General features: G+C 34.7%; 1 protein-coding gene across 1 annotated transcript; it reads left to right on the top strand.

The window, feature by feature from the left end:
* Window positions 1–788: 788 nt before the first annotated feature.
* FRA10AC1 (fragile site, folic acid type, rare, fra(10)(q23.3) or fra(10)(q24.2) candidate 1) lies at window positions 789–22,356 on the top strand (the record flags this gene model as incomplete). The annotated part of the gene is made up of 13 exons (XM_009574039.1): window positions 789–865; window positions 2,862–2,954; window positions 3,038–3,083; window positions 5,030–5,106; window positions 5,790–5,873; window positions 6,371–6,455; window positions 12,312–12,357; window positions 16,832–16,945; window positions 17,950–17,992; window positions 19,484–19,608; window positions 20,245–20,283; window positions 21,645–21,729; window positions 22,314–22,356. Coding segments are annotated over 13 exons (957 nt in total), but the record flags the coding sequence as incomplete, so codon positions are not given.
* Between the last annotated feature and the right edge of the window lie 974 nt (window positions 22,357–23,330).

The raw sequence follows: 23,330 nt of genomic DNA on the forward strand, positions 1-23,330 counted from the left end.
GAGGAAGGTATACCAGAGTAGGAGTGAGGGAGAGGAGATGGGATCTACTTAAGCCATTTCTTGTGAAAGAATTGGACGTGTAACTGTGCCTTGAAAAATGGAGGTGATAGATCTGGGCATCAGTCAGTGCTTGATCATTTGATGGCATTAAGATATGGGATATTTTGGTTTTCTTACATGCATTAATTTGACATTGTAGTCCCAAAGTGTGTGGAAAAAAAGATTTAATTTCATGGTAGGAATGTTGTGCTGGTCAGATGGTACATTTTTTGCAGGCATATGGTTCTTTTGTATTTTAGTTATCATTTCAATCAGCTTTCCAGCTACCAATGTAAGATCTAATGATGCCCAAGAAACTTTTGTTCTCATCTTTGTTTATAATGTGGGCACATCAGTTGCTGTCATCCAGCCCTCTGAAAGAGTAGCTCCTGGGGAAAATACTCACCTTTTTCTTACATAAGAAAGTAAAGACCAAAGATGTTTATCATACTTTACGTTATCTGCATCTATGTGAAGATTAAATATGAGGACATCTGCATATAAATTATTTATAAAGTGATCTTTTGACAGACTCACGATGTCTTTCTTTGCCCTGTGTTATTTGGAATATACTTTGCATTGTCTGTTGAATTTGGTTTGCTTTAGACATATGTGAGAATTTGCACTCAGTCGCTTGCTCTCCGTCTTTCTCTCTTTTATTTATGCATGATGGACAGTACTGATTTCTAGTTATGCTGTGTCCATATTACATTAGCAGGTATATTGACTGCGTTGTGTATTATTTTCAGGCACATGGCCATGGAGGCTATGATTCTGATTTTAGTGATGAGGAGAATGGAGAGAAGTCTGTTCAAAAGACTAAAAGGTAATGTAGTACAGAATTAACACTTTGCATTATGTATTTTGTGGATATGGCCTATTACTGTGTATAGAAGATTATGCTGTGGTATGTAAAGTCTGGTATTTAAATGGTTTTTGAAAAGTCAATCTCTTTGATTCCTGCATCTCCTCATGTCAAGCTTGCAAAAGCATGTCATCTCCCAGGGGCAGCTGGTTAAGATCCATTCTGCCATGTCCATCTGGAGTCTCTATGCCCCTCAGTTCTCGGAGCAGAGTGTTTCATTAGTATCAACTGCTGGGGTTTGGCTGCGCTGTTTACTTCACTGTGACCCATGAGGACACATGGAACTGCTAAGAGAGCAAGGCAAAAAAGACCAAGTGGCAGCAGGCTTTGTAGATATAAAACACCTGCTTGGAGGAAGTGAAGAACTGATCCTACTTGTTTATTATTTAATTTGTGAAGAGACCTGGGAATTGGTGAATTGTGTTGTACTCAATCCTTGAAATGTAACTACACATCTCTTATTTGAGATCATTTTTGCCAGTTCTTTCAGTGGTTCGCACAATTAGTGACCTTGAATTTTGTAGTCTGATCTCATTATATTATTAAGATTTTTATTTATTTTGCTTTGGCACCCAGGTCCTTCGACATTTACTACACAGTACTGAACATTTTGCCTGCATTATGCATGTATTTTTCTTACCTTTTCCTGTCTCTCCCTTGCTCTGTTATTGGACTTTAATTAAGAAGGCTTTCTGGAAACTTTCCTAGGACTCTTGCATATTTTCCTTCGTAGTAAAATTGAAAGAATGGGTTTTGTAGTGTCTGCCTGCATTCTGGGAAAAAAATGTCATGTTTTAATCATTGGAATAATAGCAGGCATTGTGCTGTTCCATTTATTTTATAAATGTAGCTGTTCTCCATTAAAACAGTGACTGGTTTTGTTCAGTTTTCATTTTCTTTAAAAGGCCATTACACATTATACCATTCCACTTTCTAGGTGGAATATTAACCAGGAGCCTTTCAAAAATATCATCGTTACCCTTTTTCTGGCACACTACTGCTGATTCCCAGTAGGGCTTTTATGTGGGTTCACTGTATAAGTATATATCCTTTTCTTGCTCTATGATGATATTTATTTTCACTTTAAGGAAAATAGTAGTCTTAATTTTTCTCCATATTGCTGTTTTATGGAGTCTCCTTATGGGAATTTTGTGCCTACAGCTCCTTTTGAGCAAATGATACCCTTAGCTTCTAGAGTTCTGTATTCCATAGCTTGAAATATAAATTCCCTGGCTTGCTTTCTACAGGTTTCTGACTTCCATTCTTTCTGCCAGCCGATAATTATGGAAAAATCTTTTCTTCACCTCTATTGAGGAATGAAACTAACTAAATATACCTTTTACTAGCTAAAGTGCATCACTTTATATTTAACTTTTTGTTACTTTGTTGAATTCTGAAAATATTTTTAGCTGCCCAATGACAAGTATGGTTCACAACACAGTACTTAAGTTTTAAATTAGCGATTCTTGTGGTTACACTAAGAGAGGCAGAGCTGTTTAATGAGGTGTTGAGATATTAGCATGAAAGGGTGGGATAGGGTTACTAGCAGTCACTCTTACTCAGTGAACATACTGTCCTTCCTCTTCCTACTTGGCCGTGTAGCTGAGATTTATAGAGGGCTTAAATGTGGAGTGAAACTGAGGAATCTTCGGGGTTTTTTTCATTGTGGTTCTATAGTGATAATATGTATAAAAATAAATACTACAAATTGTTGTTTTAAGCACTTTTCTTTAAATGCTAACTGTAAGCAAATGCCTTTCCCATTTTGTTCTGCAAATGAAGTAAAGTCTAAGCTGATGTTGGTTCTGTAGTTTGGTTTTATTCATGTAGAAACTAGCAATATATGTTATATACAGTTTTTGTTAGACCTAAGTTAGTGCAGTTTGGCATACCGAAATTTTGTTGCTTATGAAAAGTTCTTGACTAACTTTTCTTCCTTTTTCCCCCCTACCTTTAGTATAAAGGAAGATGGCCTTCTGATAAAGCCATTCCAAAAAGCAAAACAAGGCACTGTGGTTCACAGACAATTCGCAGCTGAAGAATGGGATAGGTATTTTTTATCTATTGCTTTTGTGAGGCATTTTTCCCTTAATGTAAAGATAGCTTTCACTCAAACGGATTTGTTATCAACAGGGAAGAAGCAAGAAAAAGAAGATTTCACTTGATAGCAATGGATGCTGTATCCTTCTATTTCATTTTTCTTTAAGTTTGAAGATGGGGCACAGGTTATCCATTATGGTGAAATACTGGGATTTTTCAGTTATCACAGCAGTTGACAGTGCAGCACCAGATACTGAGTCATTCTTCAAATTAGTTTCTTTTTCTTGCTGAGATGTCTCTGAGAATGCTTCTACTGAGTAGAGGCATTTCAGGATTCTTCCTATATTCTCATTTGTCCTGTTTGAGACAAAATTATTATACAGTGAATTTTATTTAGACTGGCACAAAGACACTTTGCTCTTTCCGTTGAGTTTATACAGAACATAATTCGATATAAAGCTGCTATTATCTGTGGACAAATACATTTCTACTGAATATTTAAGAATTAAATTTAGTTAATTGCATTAGTTAATTCAAAAGTCTATTCAAAACAGCCTTATCTCCAGTAATACCTTCTACAGATACTCTAATGTAAGCCTGTTTAATACCATATGCAGTTTTAGGGATTTTTAAAATTTCTTAATCATATTTCATGCATAATTTGTAACTATTTTTATAACTACTACCTTATTTAGATTACAACCGTTCTCCTTTTATTTAGTTTTCTCCTGTGGCAATCATTACGTGTTTTGACTGAGTGTATCTGAAATACCATCAGTTCCTTGTTTGTTTAAATAGCTGTTCTTCAGCAGTAACAGTTAATAAATAGGAAAGTAAAGACTAATGAAATATGGAAAGACTTACTTAAATCTGGAAACTCCAGTAACCAGAAAGTAACTTCTCCTAACCTGCTTAGAATTTGGCCAGGCACTACGTAAACCATCATATGCCTGTAAAGGGGACATATCTTAATCAGTCCCGTTGACATTGTAGACTGTCATTAGCCACAGAAAAGCCTGTATATTCTGGAATGACTACAAAACTCATTGTGTAGAGACTTCTGTGAGTTTCTGCTGATGTTTTTGAGTGATTCCTATTTAAAACCTTTACTGTTACGCAATTTTAATGCCTAGTAACTCAAATGGCAGCACAAAATAGTATGTTGTGTTAAATGTGTTTAATTGTGCCAGTTAAACCTTCTGGGCTTGCTTCTCTGTTTCTTCTATTTGTGGTGGAAATTATAAAAAGACACATACTGAGGTTAAATTAACTTTTTGAGGGCCTTTGGAAAATAAAATGTTTTCTCAATGAAATTCTAATGCATGTCAAAATAGTAGGTTGATACAAATTATTCACACTGATGCAGTAGTTGCCAGGATATGTACCAGGAGATAATATGTTTCTTAATTTGCTGCTTCAGAAACATCATACAAGTTAATTGAAAATATTATTAAGTAGCCATATATAATGTTTTTATTTGTGAAGATGCTTATTTTCTGAATAAGTAATTACATATTTTTGCTCAAATTATGGTACAAAATGTGTTTCAAATCATGTCTCTGAGGCCGAAGTGTTCTAAAAAAAGCATTACATATTTTCCTGTAATTTTAATCTCCAAACTAAAGCAGATAACTTTTATTTGTATGTTGATGGTAAAATGTAATAAATTCTTCAACTTCAGTAGCCAGACTATTTTTATAATACAAAAATACAAACCTGTTTTAAACCAAAATTGCAGTACTAAGAAGCAGTACTAAATTACAGCTGAAAAAATGAACCCAGTTTCTATGTATATACGTACAGAGCATCTTTGATAAAGACAATTTTATAAAGGTCTGGCAGCTGAATGAGGTTTTAAAGATGAAATTGCCTTGAATTCCTGTATTTGGAAAGTAGTTTTTATGGGAGGTTATTAAATAAAAATTGCTCATTAATTCCTTCCTTTCTGGAAATTACTGAACTGTTTTTGAGGAAAAAAACTTCTTTCTGTTAGTATATTAAAAGTTTTTATTATTTTTTTAGTTTTAAACTATGGTAAAATAAAAGAAGATAAGTTCTGAAACAATCCTTAATTGCTTTATTCAGTATGAAAGACATAAGAAGTTTGTGAATGACTACATTTTATACTATGGTGGCAAAATAGAGGATTTCCGACGTTCTGGGTAAGAACCATTAGCAATCTTTCTCCTCATGCCCCCAAAGCTCCCCTGTTATGTAAAGCCATTAAATATATATTACAGCTTTGGGGGGAGCGGGGAATGTGGCTACGTATCAAATTACTAATTCTTTTGGTCACAAATAGTAACTACAGTCATTGTAAATATTCAGAACACAGAAGTGCCTAGTTTCATTTTCCACCATTGTTTTTATATAAGAACTTACCATGAGCTGAATTATTCTTGTTTTGTTATGTAAAAGGAAAGATGATAGGTGAGCATTAATTGAGGGTACACTGAGAAATATCTGGCAGTACCTTCAAAATAACAATCTGAAATACTTTTGAAATGTGCAAAGTTGCTATCCATTGTCTAGAATAATGATAACCTTCTTTAGAGCCATCTATAACTGCCTTCTAACATTACTGTCTTCAATAAAAAATATAAAAAGTATTTTCAGACAGGATCAAGTCATCCATGGTTTCAGTGGCCATTTTCCACTGTGGATTTTTCATTTGGGAAAAGGTATGCCAGGGAATAGTTTGATAGTTTTATTCCATAGCAATATATTCCTTTATGTGGTGAGGTGGAGATCACAACTGTGAAATACTGATGTTTACCAAATTATTAATTGACTGACTTTTTGTTTTAATGTTACATTGTACTAAAAAAAAAGTGTCTTTTTATAGAGCAAATGACAAGACGGATCTTGATGTTATTAGAGAAAACCATAGATTCCTGTGGAACGAAGATGATGAAGCAGACATGAATTGGTACCTGGAACTATTATAGAACATGTTATTTTTAGATCACTTTTACTAAATTTGTGGTGTCCCCTACTAATTAAGAATTACTGTGCATACTTGTACAGTGTTCGTTCTTTGATCTTTAATGCATTCGAAAATGAAAGACCTTTAGGAGGTCTTTCATACTGTAATATTGCTCAGTGGCAAAATGAATTGATGACAGAAAGAACTAAGAAATATTTGTGCATTCTCTGAGATCCAAATGACTGTTCTGAAAACTCTGAAGGAAGCCTAGTTTGAAAAAACATAGTTTAATTTGTGCTGTAGATATATTTTAGATGTATTTTTCCAGTTTTATGGAAATTACCCCTTAGCTCAATGAATATATTTCTGTTGCATTTCTAGTTCTGCAACTTGTGTTCTTCAGATGAAACAACATGTCTTTGTCTTGCTAATGTCATTACAATGTAAAATGAATTGTATAACGTTCCATATTTAATAAAAAATAATACCTTTTGTTATAGGGAGAAGAGGCTTGCAAAGAAGTATTATGATAAATTGTTCAAAGAATACTGTATAGCAGATCTCAGTAGGTACAAAGAGAATAAGGTACGTTTCATTATTGTAAATCATCTTGGTTTTAAAGTATGTCCTTTTTTAAAAATTGCTTTATGATTGTGGATATGTTGTGAAACCAGAATGTTAGTACCCCTTCCCTAAAAAGAGAATTCTGAGAACTTGTCAAGTTATTTAATAAGCAGCAGCAGTTTGAATCCAAGCATTGTCACTGCCCCAAAAATGTGTTTCTGTGCGAATAGGAGCATTTCTGTCAGATGGTGTTTTATGAAGAGCCACATTGTGTGTGAGAAAGGCAGAAAACGCAGAGAGGTTAAGGAGAGAAGACTAGAGAGGTTTGCCTGGAGAGAAGCACTAGATGAAGCCTAAAAAAAACCCTGGGAATGTTACTGTTAAAAAAAAAAAAAAAGAAGAGTCTAAAAAGAGAGAGGTTTGTCTTTGAATGCTGGCAGAAACAATTTTGGAAATGTCTGTTCTAAAGCAGTATCTTTTGCGGGTTGTTCTTTTCTGTTTACGGAAACAGGATTTGTATGTTCCTTGTAAGTAAATAGAATTTCTTAAGAGAAACAGCCCAATTCCAGCACCAGTTTTTCTTCTTAACCGGAACAGCCTTTGTCGTTCCCAAGGGTTTGACTGACTAACCTCTTAGTCAAAAAGAATATGTGAATTTTCGGTTGTGATTTTGCGAAGAGTGTTGCTGAACTCAGATGCATCTTAGTGTTGTTAGCACATAGTAACAACCCAGCCCTGCAGACAGTGTCTTTATAAAGTTCTTTGAGACTATTTATAGTATTGAAAATTACATTCACTGGTAAATATTTGCAAGGACTGGGCTTAAACTCTAATATTAGGCAGAAAAGATGACAGCCTTCTAAAGAAAACAGGAGCAGAAAAATGCAAAAAATTAAATGAAAATTAACAAAAAGTAAAATGCTGACGACTCTTCCCTCCTTTTTTTTGAGTAAATTTGATTTTCATATCCCTCAATCTCCACCCCATCCCCCCAGCTAATTTTCCTGTGAGCATGCTTAGAGATTTTGTTTCTTTTGCTACTGTGCCAAGTTTCCATATGTTTGCTATCTTTTGTGGGAAGCTGTTCTGCCCTGGTTTCCGTTTTGGTTTTTTTTGTGTGTGTGTGTTGCGTGAACAGTGTTTCCCTGTCAGACTTCAAATGTGGCTGTCCTAACTTTGAGGTCACTCTGAATTCCTATTTGTGCTCATAAGTCATTACCTATATTTTTGGAATTGCCATGTCAGCATCGCTCTGCTGTATCATGTAATTTGTTCTCTTATATTAGGTTATGCTGTCTGTTCTCAAATACGTTCTGACCATGTGAGAGTCCTTTCTTAGAAATTCTTAGAAAAATAGAAAAAATGAGATTTTTCTCAATTATTCATTTATCCATGGCCATGTTTGGTACAGAAGGATGTCAAAGCAGGTTTTTTTCTTGGAAGTCAGAAATAGGCTGCTGAAACCATTCACACCAATGGAATGCAGTCTGTGCCTTCAGATTTTTCTTGCCTTGATTCTTTTTCTGGATTTCCAGAAACCGGAAGTTGGGTATCTTTAGCCCCTTGTGCCTTCTGTTTTGCAGTGGTGGTGCTATGAGAGGTACAGGGTGGGTAACAAGCTTCTCAGCTGGCCAACCTTTCATATGATAGTTGTTGACGCTTTATATGATGATGCTTCATCTTGATATAAGAAGGAATTTTTTTACGGTGAGAACATTCATTCGCTGGAACAACCTCCCCAGTGACGTGGTAGAGTCCCCATTACGGGAGGTTTCCAAGATGCGATTGCACAGGGTGCTAGATAATCTCATCTAGGCTCCCTTTCCCATGAAAGGTTGGACCAGATGATCTTTCAAGGTCCCTTCCAACCTGGGCTGTTCTGTGATTCTATGATTCTATATCCTTCTAGATGGTGTCAAAGTAAAGTTGGAGGTAGTTTTCTGTGATGTTTTTGATGTATATATATTGCATGGATTGAGACTTGCACATACATACTCATCCGTCTTTTACAACTGTAATTGTTTTGCGACTAGCCAAAATCTCCTAGCCAGCTAATTTTTCTAAAGACCTCTGCATAGAGGTTGTAGCTCAGATCTTATTTAGAACTTTTCTTCTGAGAAAAAACACTGTTTTCCTAAGTACTAGATAATGATAAGGACGAGTTTCATGGGAGGGGCTCTCTTGAGGTCTGAAAAATAAGCAAAGCACCTTGTCAAAGACCAAAGCTCAAAAGAAAACAGTAAGAAGCCCCAAGACGTATGAACAACTGAGGCCACAGCTGCACTCCAGTTGCTGGTTCAGACTGTTTCACTCACATACGTGCATGCATACATACACACACACACACAGAGATGGCTGGGACTCCCCTGGACCCATAGCAGACCCCCCGTGCTCTCATCCTTAGAGATACACAGGTGCTCTCACACCCAGAGCTAGCCAGTGGAGACCCGCTCACCCTCCTTGCTCCCGGGCAGCTTCACCTAGCTGATGGCTAGTCTGGCTTGGTCTTCACTGGTGCTCACACACTCACTTGCACATCTGCACTCGCCTTGGTTGATGGCATCGCAGGCAAATGGGACCATGTGACCCATGATCCCACTTTTCTTTGTGTAGTTAGGACATAGAATCTTTTCCTTCTCTTTTAATGAGAAATGCCAAGGCGACCCTCTGTTGTGAGGCTACTTAGAGATACTGGAAGAGGGTGCTCTGATGGCTCTTGCTTGTTATGGGTCTGTTACTCCTTACAGTTTCCCTAGATCAGAATTTTTTAGGTCAAAGTTGTCTAAAACTTCAGTGCATCTTGTCTGCAAGGTTTGAGGCTGATAAATGACTGTCTGTATTGTCAGATAGTTTAGTTCTATTGTCAGTTTTGCAGTGCAGTAAGGGAGAGTGCTCTGCATGTAATTTTACTTTGATACGCATTGGACTAGAAATGTTCTCTTCTCTTTGTTGTCTTATTTTCCTAGAAAGGTTCTTACTTGCTGTCTCTGTGCTTTGTTTTGTAGCTTAACAGATTGGAAATGTCTCCTATTTCCTAAGAAATGAAATCTGTCTGACACCTGGTCATTAAACAGAATACATTTTATTCTTTTGTTTTTATTTCCAGATCATTTTCAGATTTCTAGGCCAACTTGTCTTCCACTTGGTAATGTTAACATGTTCACTTTTGTCCATGTTTTTCAGCATGGAGACTTTCCTGTGAAAATAAAAATATTTAAAATATCTATGGTATTTTTCCACAGTGTTGTCTAAGTTCATACATTTCTTGTTTTCTGAAGGAGGTGACTGTGAACATGTTAGTTGTTGCTGCAGCCAATGCATATTAGACAAGCAGTCCCTATTTAATTTGGGAATTTTATTGTTTATGGATATTAAATGGTCTTTCACATTTTTAAAACTATCATTTCTTACTAAGTTAGCCATTTGATACTCTAGTGAAACATCTGTTTTGGAGTTGTTCTACTTGGTCTTGGTCTACCTTGTAGAAATATCTCATTTAGGATCTTGTTGAACTCATTTAACAAAGAAGATGAGGCAGAATAAATGCTGTCTGCTGACGATGCTTTTGCATTCCTTAATGTTGCAGGCTGACTATTCAAGAACCTACCCTAATTTTTAGTTTTCCTATATAATTTAATCTGTTCCTGATATTTTAGCTTAGTTAGAGGAACTCAATTATATTTACTTTTTTATTTTATTGTTTCTTTTTGGCCTTGGTCACTATCTGTCATTTTCCACTAGTTGGTGGAAGAATGATTTGCAAAAACGTATGCAGATGAGGACAACTTTTGTCCTAGGTGTGCTACAGGTGGTTCTGGCTCCTTCCTTTCTTTTATTTTCCTTATTTTTCTTGATATCACTACAGTAATACTCTGTAAGGGTATAATCTGATTTATATCTTATTGAGTCAAGTTTGGACCGTGAGAGAAAATTTGTATAGAAGTCTACTTCAGTAGGAAAAGTGAGCATGGATAACTTGGTGATTGGTGAAGTAGCAGATGGACTATGAAAAAGCAAACATGCAGTTAAGGTTGAATTGTTTTTTACTCTTTATTGCCAGCAGCACACACGTGCAAAATTGGTGCCAAAATACTCTTGACGTTTAATCGTAAATTTGCAGTATTTTTCAATTGCATCACAAGCTTTTCAGAATTAGAATACCCTGTAAAGCAGCAAATATCCTTTAAAAGAGCAAAAACAGTTACCATCACTCTTTGGATCAACGAGTTTCCATCACGAATTCTACATTTACAGATGTATTTTACATTCTGTTTTCACTGAACTGTTCAGCACAGTTCTTGGTTTTTGCAATTGATTAATTTTTGTTTGACTGAAGCGTGAGCAGTATAATGGTACTTTAGACCACACCGCAGATTTGTAGAGTAGGCCAAGCACAACCTGATCCAGCCTTAGCAAACTGTCATCATACACAGTATGATAGCAGAACCTGATCCTCTCCTGTGATTTTTTTACCAGTGAAACCAGTAGGTGTGAAAACATTTTTTATATTATAATACCAATTTGAAAATTAGTGGACTGATGTAAAGAGGCAAATATTTTGTTGGTGTACAAATTTTTAGTTTTCCTAGACATCTTCTATGTAATATATTGACTTGGGGAAAAACAGTGCCGACAACACATTTGGCTGCTGATGTTTTTCTGCTCAGTTTTTGCAGCTTTGTTATTAAGGTGCAAAGCATTTTTATGAGAGTATGGCACATTCTTAAAAGCCAAAACTTTTGTTTCCCTGTTTTTTCTGATGTTCTTTGAACCACATACCACTTCATGCATGAGAACTCCGTGCTGTTGTCCTTCAGATAAGGAATTATTATGGTTTATTAAAAAAATCAACAACATTAAAGACCACACACAGCAATAGATACCTGTACCTCTGTACAGTGTTTAAAATTAAATTAAAAACATTGAAAATCAATCCAGTGTATTACAGAATTTATGCCTGCATCTGCAAAATGCACATTTGTGTGGGTTCAGTCTATGAGCGCACAAGAGAAGGTTCATATTCCAAAGGATGCTTTGGAACTCAGGTGCCAAAGATGGGCTTTGCAGCCATTTTTGTACCTCTCTGATTTTGTAAGCCTTCTTCCCCCTCTCCCCTCCCCATCTTTTAACTTGAAGTTCAGAGTCTTCTGTGCTACAGAGCAGCAATTTTATCTTGTTGTCATCCTGTGTTCATGAATTTTAAATCAAAATACAAGCTAGCCCTTTTTGGAGAAGTTGTATGCCTCTGAGTTTTATCCCCTCTTTCTACTTGTTAGTGAAAATAAAATTGTTTTTCCCAGGCTGTTCTCACTCCTTTCCATCTTCAATCTTTTCACTAGGCTACTTGCCATTTTGAGAGGATGAAGCAGATTCTACTGGAAAACAGAAACAGTAGATGGGTTATCTACATGTGAAGTTTCTAGGCAATGTAAAGAGAAATACAACTTAGTTGTTGGGTTGGATTTTTTTGTCTTAGTCTTTAGGGTGTAAGAGGTGATCCACTGATACGTGCTAATAATGACTTTTCAGTATTCCAGTGGTCGTCTCAGTTTTTAGTGTGGACAAAATTGCAATGAAATATCTAGTAAAGTCAGTCTATCCTAATTTCCTATTTGTTCTTCTGCCTGCTATGAAGCCTTTTAGAAAGCTGCTGTTCAGTGCTGAACAGCATCTACTGGAATTTGAATTACATGCTTAAATTGGAATCCTTCTGGCGAGCAGAGGCAGAGAGGTATTTTTAATTAACAGAGAAAGAAATTAAATTTTACTAACCTGAATTGAATGGATGAACCATGTGCAGGACATCAATCAACTGAAATTATTCTTTACATTACTGAATACCTTGACTATTCACAACTTAATGTTGGTTCTTAACAGTTTGGATTTAGATGGCGACATGAGAAAGAAGTAATTTCAGGAAAAGGTAATGCTGTCTTTCATTTTATATTACGTTTCTCCTTAATGTTTTTATTGCTGCTTTTTGACATAATTTTGTCAGACAGTATTTGACAGTACCGGTAAGTTTATCAGATAATAATGGACCTAACTTCTAACTTTGCTGTTTTATGCCACATAGCTCTAAAGTGCACGCTGATCTGCATATATTAAAATTAAGATAACATATGGTTTATTTTCACAAGGTCAGATTTGTAATGAACACCAACATAATGCATTTCATAAGGTAGAATTTCATGGATCTGTTTTTTAGCTGCTTTTCTCCAGTAGTTCTATGTTATCTCATTAGTCTTTGATACCTTTAATTGAAGTCTCTCAATACTTTTCCTCAGGAAGTAATTTTCTTAATAGTTTCTCCAGTGCTGTTTTGCAAAATGTTAACTTTTTAATTAAAGTTCCATGTGTGATGTCTGTTTTACACTAAATTGGTTTTGAAACTGTTTCTAAATCAGTAGCTTATTCTGGCTGCTTCTGTGTGTGAGTTCTTACTGATGTGGTGTTGGGAATTTGCACAGTGGTCCCCATTCCATGGCCTAGGCGCATGGACTTTTTCAAGTAGCTGAACAAGCAAGAAAATTATATGAATGTATTGCTTTTCTGTGGGTAGATCTTCATACACATGTACAGTTTTCAGAAGTCATGCATACACACGCAAGAAAATTGCATGGAGAGATACTGTTGATCAGAACAGTTCTGTAAACAGCTCTACTTATTATAATATATTATAAGAAGTTAGAAATACACTTTTTTTTTTTTTTTTAAATTACATCATATTTCACAGGAGTAAGTGTGAACATTAATGGTGGGGGTTTTTAAGCTGTAAAGATTAAAGCTCCTAAAGATAGTTGTAGTCATATGTTGCATTCAGCACTACAGATTATATTACCAGATAGTTATATTTGATACAGTTACATGCTTTATTGAATGCTTTAAGAAGGTAATTAAAATTTAATGAGAAATGAGTAATTTATGAACAATTATGTCTTCATGGGGAAAAAGAATTTAAGGCTGCATTGTACTTTTAATATCTGGTACTCCATATTTAAAAATGTGGGAGAAAGTGCAGAATTACATGTTTTAAACTTTTTAATGAAATCCTAATGGAAAGCGTACAATTGGAATTGAGAAATAGTATCTTTCACCACTAAGGGGCGCAAGAATTCAACCTTGTGTATTAGACGCTCTTTTCAAGTGCAGTTTCAAATGATCATTTAAAAAAAGGAATGAATCTTTAATGCCGTTCTTTTGCTATTTTTAAGTATAAATCAGTAATATACGTTGCTTTAATTAAGTGTAACAAAGCATTAATACCTACCTGTCTGATAGTTCACATTAAAAAAGGGAGCGCATGTGCTTATTTTAGCTGTGACAATAATAGTGGTGATGAGAACCACTGCTGGTGGACTGTACTATGGTTTGGGGTATGTTAAGAAGGGAACATAGGAATGGGTTACTCACATTTGGTTGCTTTGTTTTCGATGTCTGTCTTTGTAAGGTCATGGAGAAGAAGAAGGGTTAAGATGAGTGAAAGGAGAGGTATCGCTTGTATTACTAATTGTAAATGCCAGATTATTTCTTTCTCTTCTTTTCTTTCCCACTCCAATCTTTTGCTGTAGGTGTTTTGAAAGGAGGTCGTACTGGAGATTGCTGTTGTATCTCTTTAAATTTAAAATGTAACCTTAATGGTGGTTAATGGTGTCATCACGTTGCCAGTTTCAATAAATGGTTCCACAAAATGGGCATTTTCTTAATTAAACTCTCAGGTTAAGGTAGAAACCCTACTTTAAATTTTATAAATCAGTGAGCAGTAGGCACATGAGTTAGTTCGTCTGAAAATAAATCCTTAAAATGAAAAGCTTTTAAGCTATTTAAAAAATATATTTGATATGCCTTCCCAAGTACTTTGTCTCTACTTTAAAAGCATGAATAGTAAGGTATGGCATAAAATTTTAAAATAAAAGGTATTTTAGACAAAAGGCAATAGTGGTAAAAGTTTTCTGTAGGAAAAGAGGTAACAAGTTCATTGGGTAGAGGTGAAATAGGACTTTTTCAGCAATATGCAGAAAGAGCAAAGCTGAACATCTGGGTATATTTGCTGTTTTCTACTTATTTGTATTTGTAGATTAAGCAGTAAAATACTCAAACCAGACATACTATTTGGCAAAATAGGGGATAATACCTGCAAATTGATCTACTCTCAAACTACTATCATAATGTCTTTCTTAGCCTATTTTATATATGTATAAATACACATAGAATACACTTTACCTTATTTAAACAAATGTTCTTCCAAGCCTGTTTCCGTTTATTTTTTCCTCAGTAATTTCCTCCATGGAAAATAGGCAGGGTATCAATAACTGGATAGTGCATCATGTATCCATGTACCAGTCTGGTACATCTGAGTTCTGATCAAAATGCTTTAAAATCAGTCTTTTGGCTCTCTAGATTTCCTTAGTATATTTAATTTTCAGTGCTTCATTTAGTTTGTAGTACTTATATTTTCCACCTATTCTGCTCTTCAGCAAGAAGCAGAAGGTGCTAGTAGTTTTTGAAAGCACACATTTAACAGCCAGATTATAGGAGTTACAATTCTGAACATGAGGACAATAACTTCCCTGCTGCTCATAGCAAGGTGACAAGACTGCAGATGGAAATGGAATTTTGGACATACGTTTTTCTTGCTGATTAAATTAGGTAACTTCCACATGGCACACTGATTTCTGTGTCTTCCTTTTTTGGACATCTAACTGTGGTAAAAGTCACGTTTCAAGTACTGAATAATCTGATCCATAGTTCCCTTTGATTTGGGCTCTCCATATACACAATGGGGATTATAATGATCTCTTACTTTGCAAAAATATGTTTTTTAATGCTTTTATGACATTCAGATATACTAGAGTGATAAATACTACTGAAAAAGCCTTCAGAAAGAGTGGAATTCTGTATTCAAGTCACGGTTTGAATATGTGTTGTAGGGATTGCAGCGTGAAGGAGGGTAAGAGAAGCCTGGCTGTTTATACACGTGTATGGCATGGAGCAGGGATCTACTAAAAAAAACACCACCATGATTTCAAATATTTAGATGATTATAAATGCAAGTAAATGTGTAAGGGCACAGAATTATGGTGGTTTACAGAGTCAAGTTCTGGTTTACCTGAGAATTCATTGCTTGCCTTAGCAATCTGAAGATACTGTTCCAACTATAGTCTTGTGAACATACCCAGTTTCACATCCAAAATGTAGAATATCCAAAATGGATTTTACATACTGTAAAGAGCAGCTAATCATAAATAAAACCGATGTATCTCTCTTTTCTCTCTGCCTGTTTTCCTGGGTTTGTTTTGGGATTTTTTTCAGAAGATGTGAAGTAAGCAGAGTCTCGTTAAGTTCCAAGAAGTTTTATATAGTATAAATTTTTCCTTGTAGATTTTTGCTTCTTTATAACGGATATAAATTATTTCTGATGACACAGGGTACTGATAGCCATACCTTACATAGGGTTAAACATATTTAATGTATATTAATTTGAAACTTTTTGTTTTAAATGGGAGTCCTGGGGGTTGTTTTTTTTGGTTCAAGTGTTAGCATTGCAAGTGGTTTTACATTGCAGAACTGAAGTATCTGAGGACACTGCCAGTCCATTAGTTAGCAGCTTAAGCAGAATGTTCTGAGGTTAATCGTTCACCAACAGTCCTGGTTGTGAGCCTATTAATACACATCCTTACTGCCAGCTCTGCATACAAATCAGTCTTCTGCAAAGGGAATATATGTATCTTTAATACTGCAATATTGGGAACCCAGTGGTGTAAATAACATCGATTATGTGCAAATTGTTTTAAAATTAATGTTGTATTTAACATAATAAACCCAAGGAAGCTTTTAAAGCTGCCGTATAGTTTCTCATAGAGTTGGATTTCCTTTTCTTAAAAGAAAAGTGTTTATGGAAAGTCGTTAGAAAACAGATTGTATGTCCAGTATATCAGGTAAACTAGTAAGGTAGTAAGAACATGGGCATCTTAATTTTGTACATACATGATACTTTGAATAGTTTGATGTTGTTAAAGATGAATGTCTGAATCGCACCTCCTGATCCATCAGCCTCTGCTAAGTAAGTAATCATTTAAGATATAGAATGTATCCTAGTGACATTCATTTCTTCAGAGTTCAGTATTAGGCTTATTATTTCATAACATATGCCTTTATCTATACATTGTAAAACACAGTTCAAGTTATGTTCTTTCTTTGCAAATACGCAATATTAGACAAGTATGATTGATTGCTTTGTCATTATCTGTTATTGTTTCCTTAAGGTAGATGTTACTTTTAGATTTGAAAGAAATGGAAAACAAAAAGCAAAAACTGGGCAAAACTGGACATAAAAACCCCAAACCTATGCTTGTTAATCACTGAACCACAGTTTGCTGTTTTTGACCTCTTTAAAGGTCAGTTTTCCTGTGGAAATAAACACTGTGATGATAAAGAAGGCCTGAAGAGCTGGGAGGTGAATTTTGGTTACGTTGAACATGGTGAAAAGAGGAATGCACTTGTGAAACTGAGTAAGTCAGCCCTTCAAGGATATGTACACTTAAAAGAAGACAAGTATCTTGTGCTTTAAAAGCTATCGAGTGAGACCCAATGATAATGATATTAGTTCATGCAAAATGGAAAATGCCGAATAGGAGATAATTTTGTTAAATTAATTACAGGTAGTAGGATGGTCTTGACTTAGAGCAAACGGCTATCATTATATATGACAAAGTTGTTACAGGTTGAGCACTTCATGCTGTATAATTGGCGGTGTCATAAAATTAGAATAACTGATTATAAGCTGGTTTGTATGCAAGGATGTCTGGTTTTAACGGACAATACTGCATTGCAAGGAGGGTTTCATCATTTTCATTCCTTAATCAATTACGTGGCTTAGGAGTCCTTAGGACTTTGGACCAGACAACTTCTTGCACACCTTCAGCTCTACTAATTTTATTTTTCTTCCAAAAATTCAAACTTGAATTAAATCACTTCCTTTTCCAATCTTGTCTCTTGAGTGGGATTTTCTTATTCAATATGGTGTACATTTTGATATGTTCATCAGATAATTAAACTTACCACAGTTTACACAGTTACTTTGTGTAAAACAAGCTAATGGTGTATTTTTTCTTTTGTGCACAAGACGCTCCATGTGGCAGCACTTGGTCTCTGGCAAAGCTCTAAGAGACTTACGGGTCTTCAGTATAATTGTAGAACAATTTGATCTGTCCACAAAGATCCATAAAATGGGATATCTGTATGTGATAAGCACTGATACTTTTTTATGAAGAGCTGCCACTGCTAAACCTGTGATCTTTCTCCAGGTTTAGTAAAATCTGGGTTTGTACTGAAGACTTTTATCATAGTATTTTTCTCAACCCTGCCTGCAATTACACTGTAACTTTTGTTTTGAAGGAAAAGCTACTGAAATTGGAAGATAGTGTTCTATCTAGTTTTATATATGTATTAATAAGTTTTGGTAATTATGCTTATCAGATACATGGGTGTAATGTTCTTATTGTCTCTTTTTCAGGACTATGTCCAGAATGTTCCTACAAACTAAACTTTCATCACCGGTAATGAAATATTTTGAAAATACGGGGGCTGAATTATTGATAGATTACAGTTACGATGAACAGCAAATAGGGGGAAAACTTCAGCTAGATGATTAGGAACTTCCTTTATGCTGAAATAGATTCTGTTCCAGAGTTCTTATAAAGTCCTTGGCTTGACACTGTTGATGTCAAGTTAGATACTGTTGTGCTAATGAAAGTACAAAACCCCTCAATCTGGAATAATCCCATCTCCACCCCCACGGAAGTTTCCTTTGAGTAATTTCAGGCCAGTGATTATTTTTCTTTTCTGAAAGTTTATGCAAAACACTGTCTTTTTTATTTTCGCTCTTGCTGTGTTTAAGAGCTGGAATGCTTTTCCTTTTCTTAAAAATAGTGGGTTTATGTGTGAGTTAAGTGACTGTGCTTTGAAATTTTGAATTTGAGTATTTGTTCTTCTTTAAGAATCAATAATAGGAGAGAAAAATAGTGAAGTTTGAACCTATAAAATGTGTGCTTTTTTTTTTTTTTAATTATTATCTATAATCATACTGAATTCCGCAACTACTGGTGCTCAGTTTTTATGATTTTCTGAATCTCAGTGTGGCATTAACTTAGTTGCACAGCTCAGTAATTCAGCCATACAATTATCTGAAAAGCATATGAAAGGGAAACCTTTGAGCTAGGAAATGATGATTTCTTTTTTAAAGTAAGACAAATCAAAGGTGAATCTAGATGGATATATGCAAGATAGTTAATTAATCCATTTTAAATGTTAATTCGTATTCAGTTTCGTTAAAGCACTGTGTAGGCACATATTAAGAAGGAGAATTAACTAACTGAGATTAATTTGATTTGTCTTGCATCTTTTTGGAACTAAAATTGTAAAATCACTTGAATTCAGAATAAGCATGGTCAAACATTTTCTCTTTGTCAACTGCAGTGTAATACTTACTTTGAAACAATTTTAGTGACTTCCTTGTGCAAAGAAGCAAGAAAAAGTTAGCCTATGTTCATACAATAAACCTATATAAGTAATGCTGAAAATAAAATATGTGGGTTGTTTGTCTGCAGCAGGTTCTTAAGCTTGAGATTCTTCTACCTCAGGTTTTGTCGCTATCAAATATGAAAATATATTTTAAAACGTGTATTAACTGTGGTTTTTCTCATTGCATATATACAAAATTGTTTGCTAAAAGAAAAAATAAGATTTCAATATACATAAGAATTTGGCATGTTATAAAATTATTCCTGTATTTAATCTTTGATTGCCAATTCGCTGGTTTTGTTGCCTGCATCAGTGTCATTTTAGCAGCTTTAGCATTTCCTGTCCTTTGTCTTTAGATATAGAGCTCTAGTGTTTGTATAGCACTTTTCATTTTAACTAAATCGATTTTTTTCAGTTTAACTAGTGATAGGTTTCAGGAAAAATGACAACTGAATTAAATACTTAAGATTTACTGTTGCTTGAGGAGTACATAGAATAGAGAACGTGTACGTTCATTTTTTTTAAAGGAGGAAAGAAGTCAAAGCACGCAAGAAAAGAGACACAGCTGTACCGAACTCTAAAGAGCCAAAAATTAAGAAGGCAAAATTATCTTGTTCAGCAAAAAAGAAGTCCAAAAAAAAGACCCATAAAGGTATATTTAAATTTTAGACCTTCAATTTTTAAAATATTCAAATCTGTTAGTTGAATCTTAGTTTTGCTATAGCTACATATGTATAGATATATAACTTTGTATAAATATAGATATGTAACTTTCTTGACTGTGTAACACAGGTAGTCTAAAAGATAAATTTCTCAGGTAAAATTTCCTAATTTTAGGAAAAGATAAAGTGGCTTGACAAAAGAGATAAATTTGGAGGGAAAAAAAAGATAAATTTCTTATATTTTACAGAAAGGGAGAGCCTTTTGAACAATACGCATTGCAAGGAAAATTCGTCCAAGAATTGGACATTGCATACGAGAAAGGGTTGTGAAGTACTTAATTCCTTGAGGCTTTGGGGTTGAAAGCCTTTTGGAATTGTTAGATAACCTTTTTACATCACAGATCTTGGGATAACGTATTTGAGTTCAAACTGATGATCTTTGAACTCACGCAAAAAAGATCTTTTTACTTCAGTGTTTGCTTGCTTTCTTTGAATGTATGGTGTGTGCGTGCATGTGCACATGTTTACATGTAATATATTGTGATAGAAATATCCTTGTAAACAATTTAAGATAACGGGTAAAACCAAGATAAGCTTACTATTTTTTAAATGGTGTTTCTTTCCAGATCAGGTTTCTTCAGAAGATTCAGATAATTCTGATAAAGGTAAAGTATTTTAATATCTTCTGCATTTTATGTTTTTATAATAAGCTGTATTATTTCATGGTCATTTGTCATTGGTCTTACTTTTATTAGCTGGCAGTTTTAATATTTTATAGGATGATAAGAATGCTGTGTGAAAACAAGCAGAGATATGAAGGGTCAAAATAATTACTTAAAAATTCTTGGAGAAAAACCATAAGGAATTTTAATATGAAAATCTTTAAGTAAGGAATAAGAATGTGGGCAGATAACAGAATGGAAATAATCAGAAAAATGAGAGGTCAGGTAGTTCCAGAAAAGAGTAGAGGCTGCGAAAATAAGTACATTGTTAAAAATTGCATGGGTCCAGGTATGCAACTTGTGCTGTGTAAAAAAAAAAAAAAAGAAGTACTTTTCCGATATAGTAACTACTACATTTCCTTTCAGGGAATGATACTAATATGTACTCTACTCAAAAAAGTAATAGATTTCAAGTAAATCTTAGGTTTTAACTAAAGTCTTTTCCAGCTACCACCTGCAGTACCTCAGAGACCTACTTGTTGCAGGTGGATGCACTCAAAGTCTCAGTGACTCTTCAGGCACTGGTTGTCTCTGTATCTCAGTAACTCCAGTCCCCAGTTTCTTTTTTGAGGAAACAAGCCCCATCTCCTGGTCATGCCAATTCTTGCTGCAGACTGTCTAGAAGGGATTGAGTGTTTCTACTGATTGCTCTGCTGTGGTATACGTTTTTAGGAATGTCCTCAGCACGTACGTTTTCCCAGCTAGATATGGGAAGTGGTTTACTTATGACTCAGACCATGCCCTAAGTCTCTGTTTTGTCAGGAAGGCTCTATTGGAAGATTGGGTTTTTTTAGGTCAGGGCATATTTCTAATAACGAGATTTTTTTTTTTTGGTTTTCACTCCTTCTGTATACTTACATGAAACAGTTATGCAGTAATCCATGTTTTCTGACAATTTCACTGATAAGTTACAATTGATAAAAGTTGTCATTCAAGTAGAAGTAAAGTAATTGATTCATTTAATATCATGAGTTGAAACTGTATTGTAATTCTGGGTTTGTGATGATATAAACCCTTAATTTTAGGAACAAAGTGCTATGCTGCTGTTGTGTCAAGACCAGTGTTTTGACATGATTATTGTTACGTTTTGCCAAAATATTAGCTCATGATACCTAAGAGTCTTTTTGATGCTGTATTGAATAATATTGGAAGATGTTTTTGTTTTTACTTTATGCAAAGTAAAGTGTTCTTTTTATTTGCCTGATTACAATTAAACGTTTCTCCTAGCATTATACCATCTAAATTTTAAAAAAAGATAAATTCTTTTAAAATTTATTTCATAAGCACTTTAAATTTTTTAATAGATTCAGATAACAGCGATGCACAAGATGGTCCTTCAGATGCTGACTTTTGGAAAGGTCCTCTACAAGAAGCAGATGAAAAATCACGGTTAGTTTGATCTAGTGAACTTGTAGCTAGTAAAACATACTTGTCCATTCAGAACTGAAAAAGCAGAGATTTTTTCCTGAGTGTTTTAATGAATATTCTGACATTTGAAATTATGTCAGATCTCCCTCCATGCGGTGAACCTAAGTATGTTTTTTTAAAGAGCAGACATACACAACACTGGAGGGAAAACCTTTGTCAAGCCACTACCATGCCACTGCTGTCTTGCCCCCTAGCATACCTTAACTAACTTAAAAGTAAATCCTAACAGACAACTCACTGCTGTCTTGCCCCCTAGCATACCTTAACTAACTTAAAAGTAAATCCTAACAGACAACTCACTGCTGTCTTGCCCCCTAGCATACCTTAACTAACTTAAAAGTAAATCCTAACAGTCAACTCACTGCTGTTGCACAGAAGGGGAAATGTGAAGGGTATTGGAATGTGTTGAATAAGTCAAAATGGTCTATAACAGCTACAAATTCTAATCAGAAGTCTGCTGAGTCTTTTTCATATGAAGATTATCTCCTAGGTACAGATCCAAAGCAGAACTGTGTTTGACTTTTTTTTTTTTTTCCCCCCCTCAGGGAGGAGGAGTTTGATGAGTATTTTCAAGACTTGTTTCTCTGAAACTTGAAATTAATGTGGCCTGATTTTCTTCATGAATTGTCAAGATGAAAGTCTGGAAATCCAGTTGTAATTAGGGACCAGAGACCTCTTTCTGCCAGCATACCTTTTCTACAGGCACTCATATGGACCATCTCAGTAGATTATCTTTGTACAAGACTTCAGGTTTAAAAACTTCCTTTTGATTGTGGTAGGCTGTATACTCATGAAATAAGAGAATTTTTTCAGTTCAGTGCAAAAGATATATGGCGTCCAAACTTAAAAGTAGGAAGGATGTAAGCAAACAAGAATATAGTTTATTGATATTACATTAAGGAAATTGGCTGCTTTTTATTTTATCCCAAACTTCAGTTATGTTAGATTTTTGTAAAGGGGCATTTTGGAAGATTCTGTTATTAGTTTAAAGCCATACACTTTAATATAGTCATATTTCTAATTTATTAAACAGGAGTTAATAGCCTTAAATTTATTGGTCATGTAGACTTTAATATTCAGGTATTAGTCTCTGTAAGTATTTTCAAATGCTATTGGAGGAGTTCAGTTTTTATCAAATACGTATTTTGCTTGAATTAAGTAAACCATATCTGAAATGTCTCCCCTACTCCTTAGAAAAGTTTAGTTCATTGTGACTTTGTTTTAAATTTTAGCTATAATATGATATGACTGATAATTCCACTTACAAAAATCTGGTTGGTTGGTGAAGTTTTTGATGTAAAAAATAAAGTGTGTGGCTTTCTACTGGAGATGTATATGTGACTTGTATGTTATCTGTGGTTTCTGATCTCCTTAACATTGACTGAGTGTTAATCCTTCTCTAAAGTGTAATCCTAAATATACAAGTAAAGAATGTATATTGCTTGAGAACTTACGGGATTCATCTTCTTCAAATTGCAACACAACTTTAAACATTCTTTATTTTATGTTTCCAAAGAAACAGTCTGCACATTAATAGTTACAGTGGCTATTTTCTTTGTCAT

Source organism: Fulmarus glacialis, unplaced genomic scaffold, assembly GCF_000690835.1.
Source record: "Fulmarus glacialis isolate BGI_N327 unplaced genomic scaffold, ASM69083v1 scaffold39323, whole genome shotgun sequence".
Lineage (NCBI taxonomy): Eukaryota > Metazoa > Chordata > Aves > Procellariiformes > Procellariidae > Fulmarus > Fulmarus glacialis.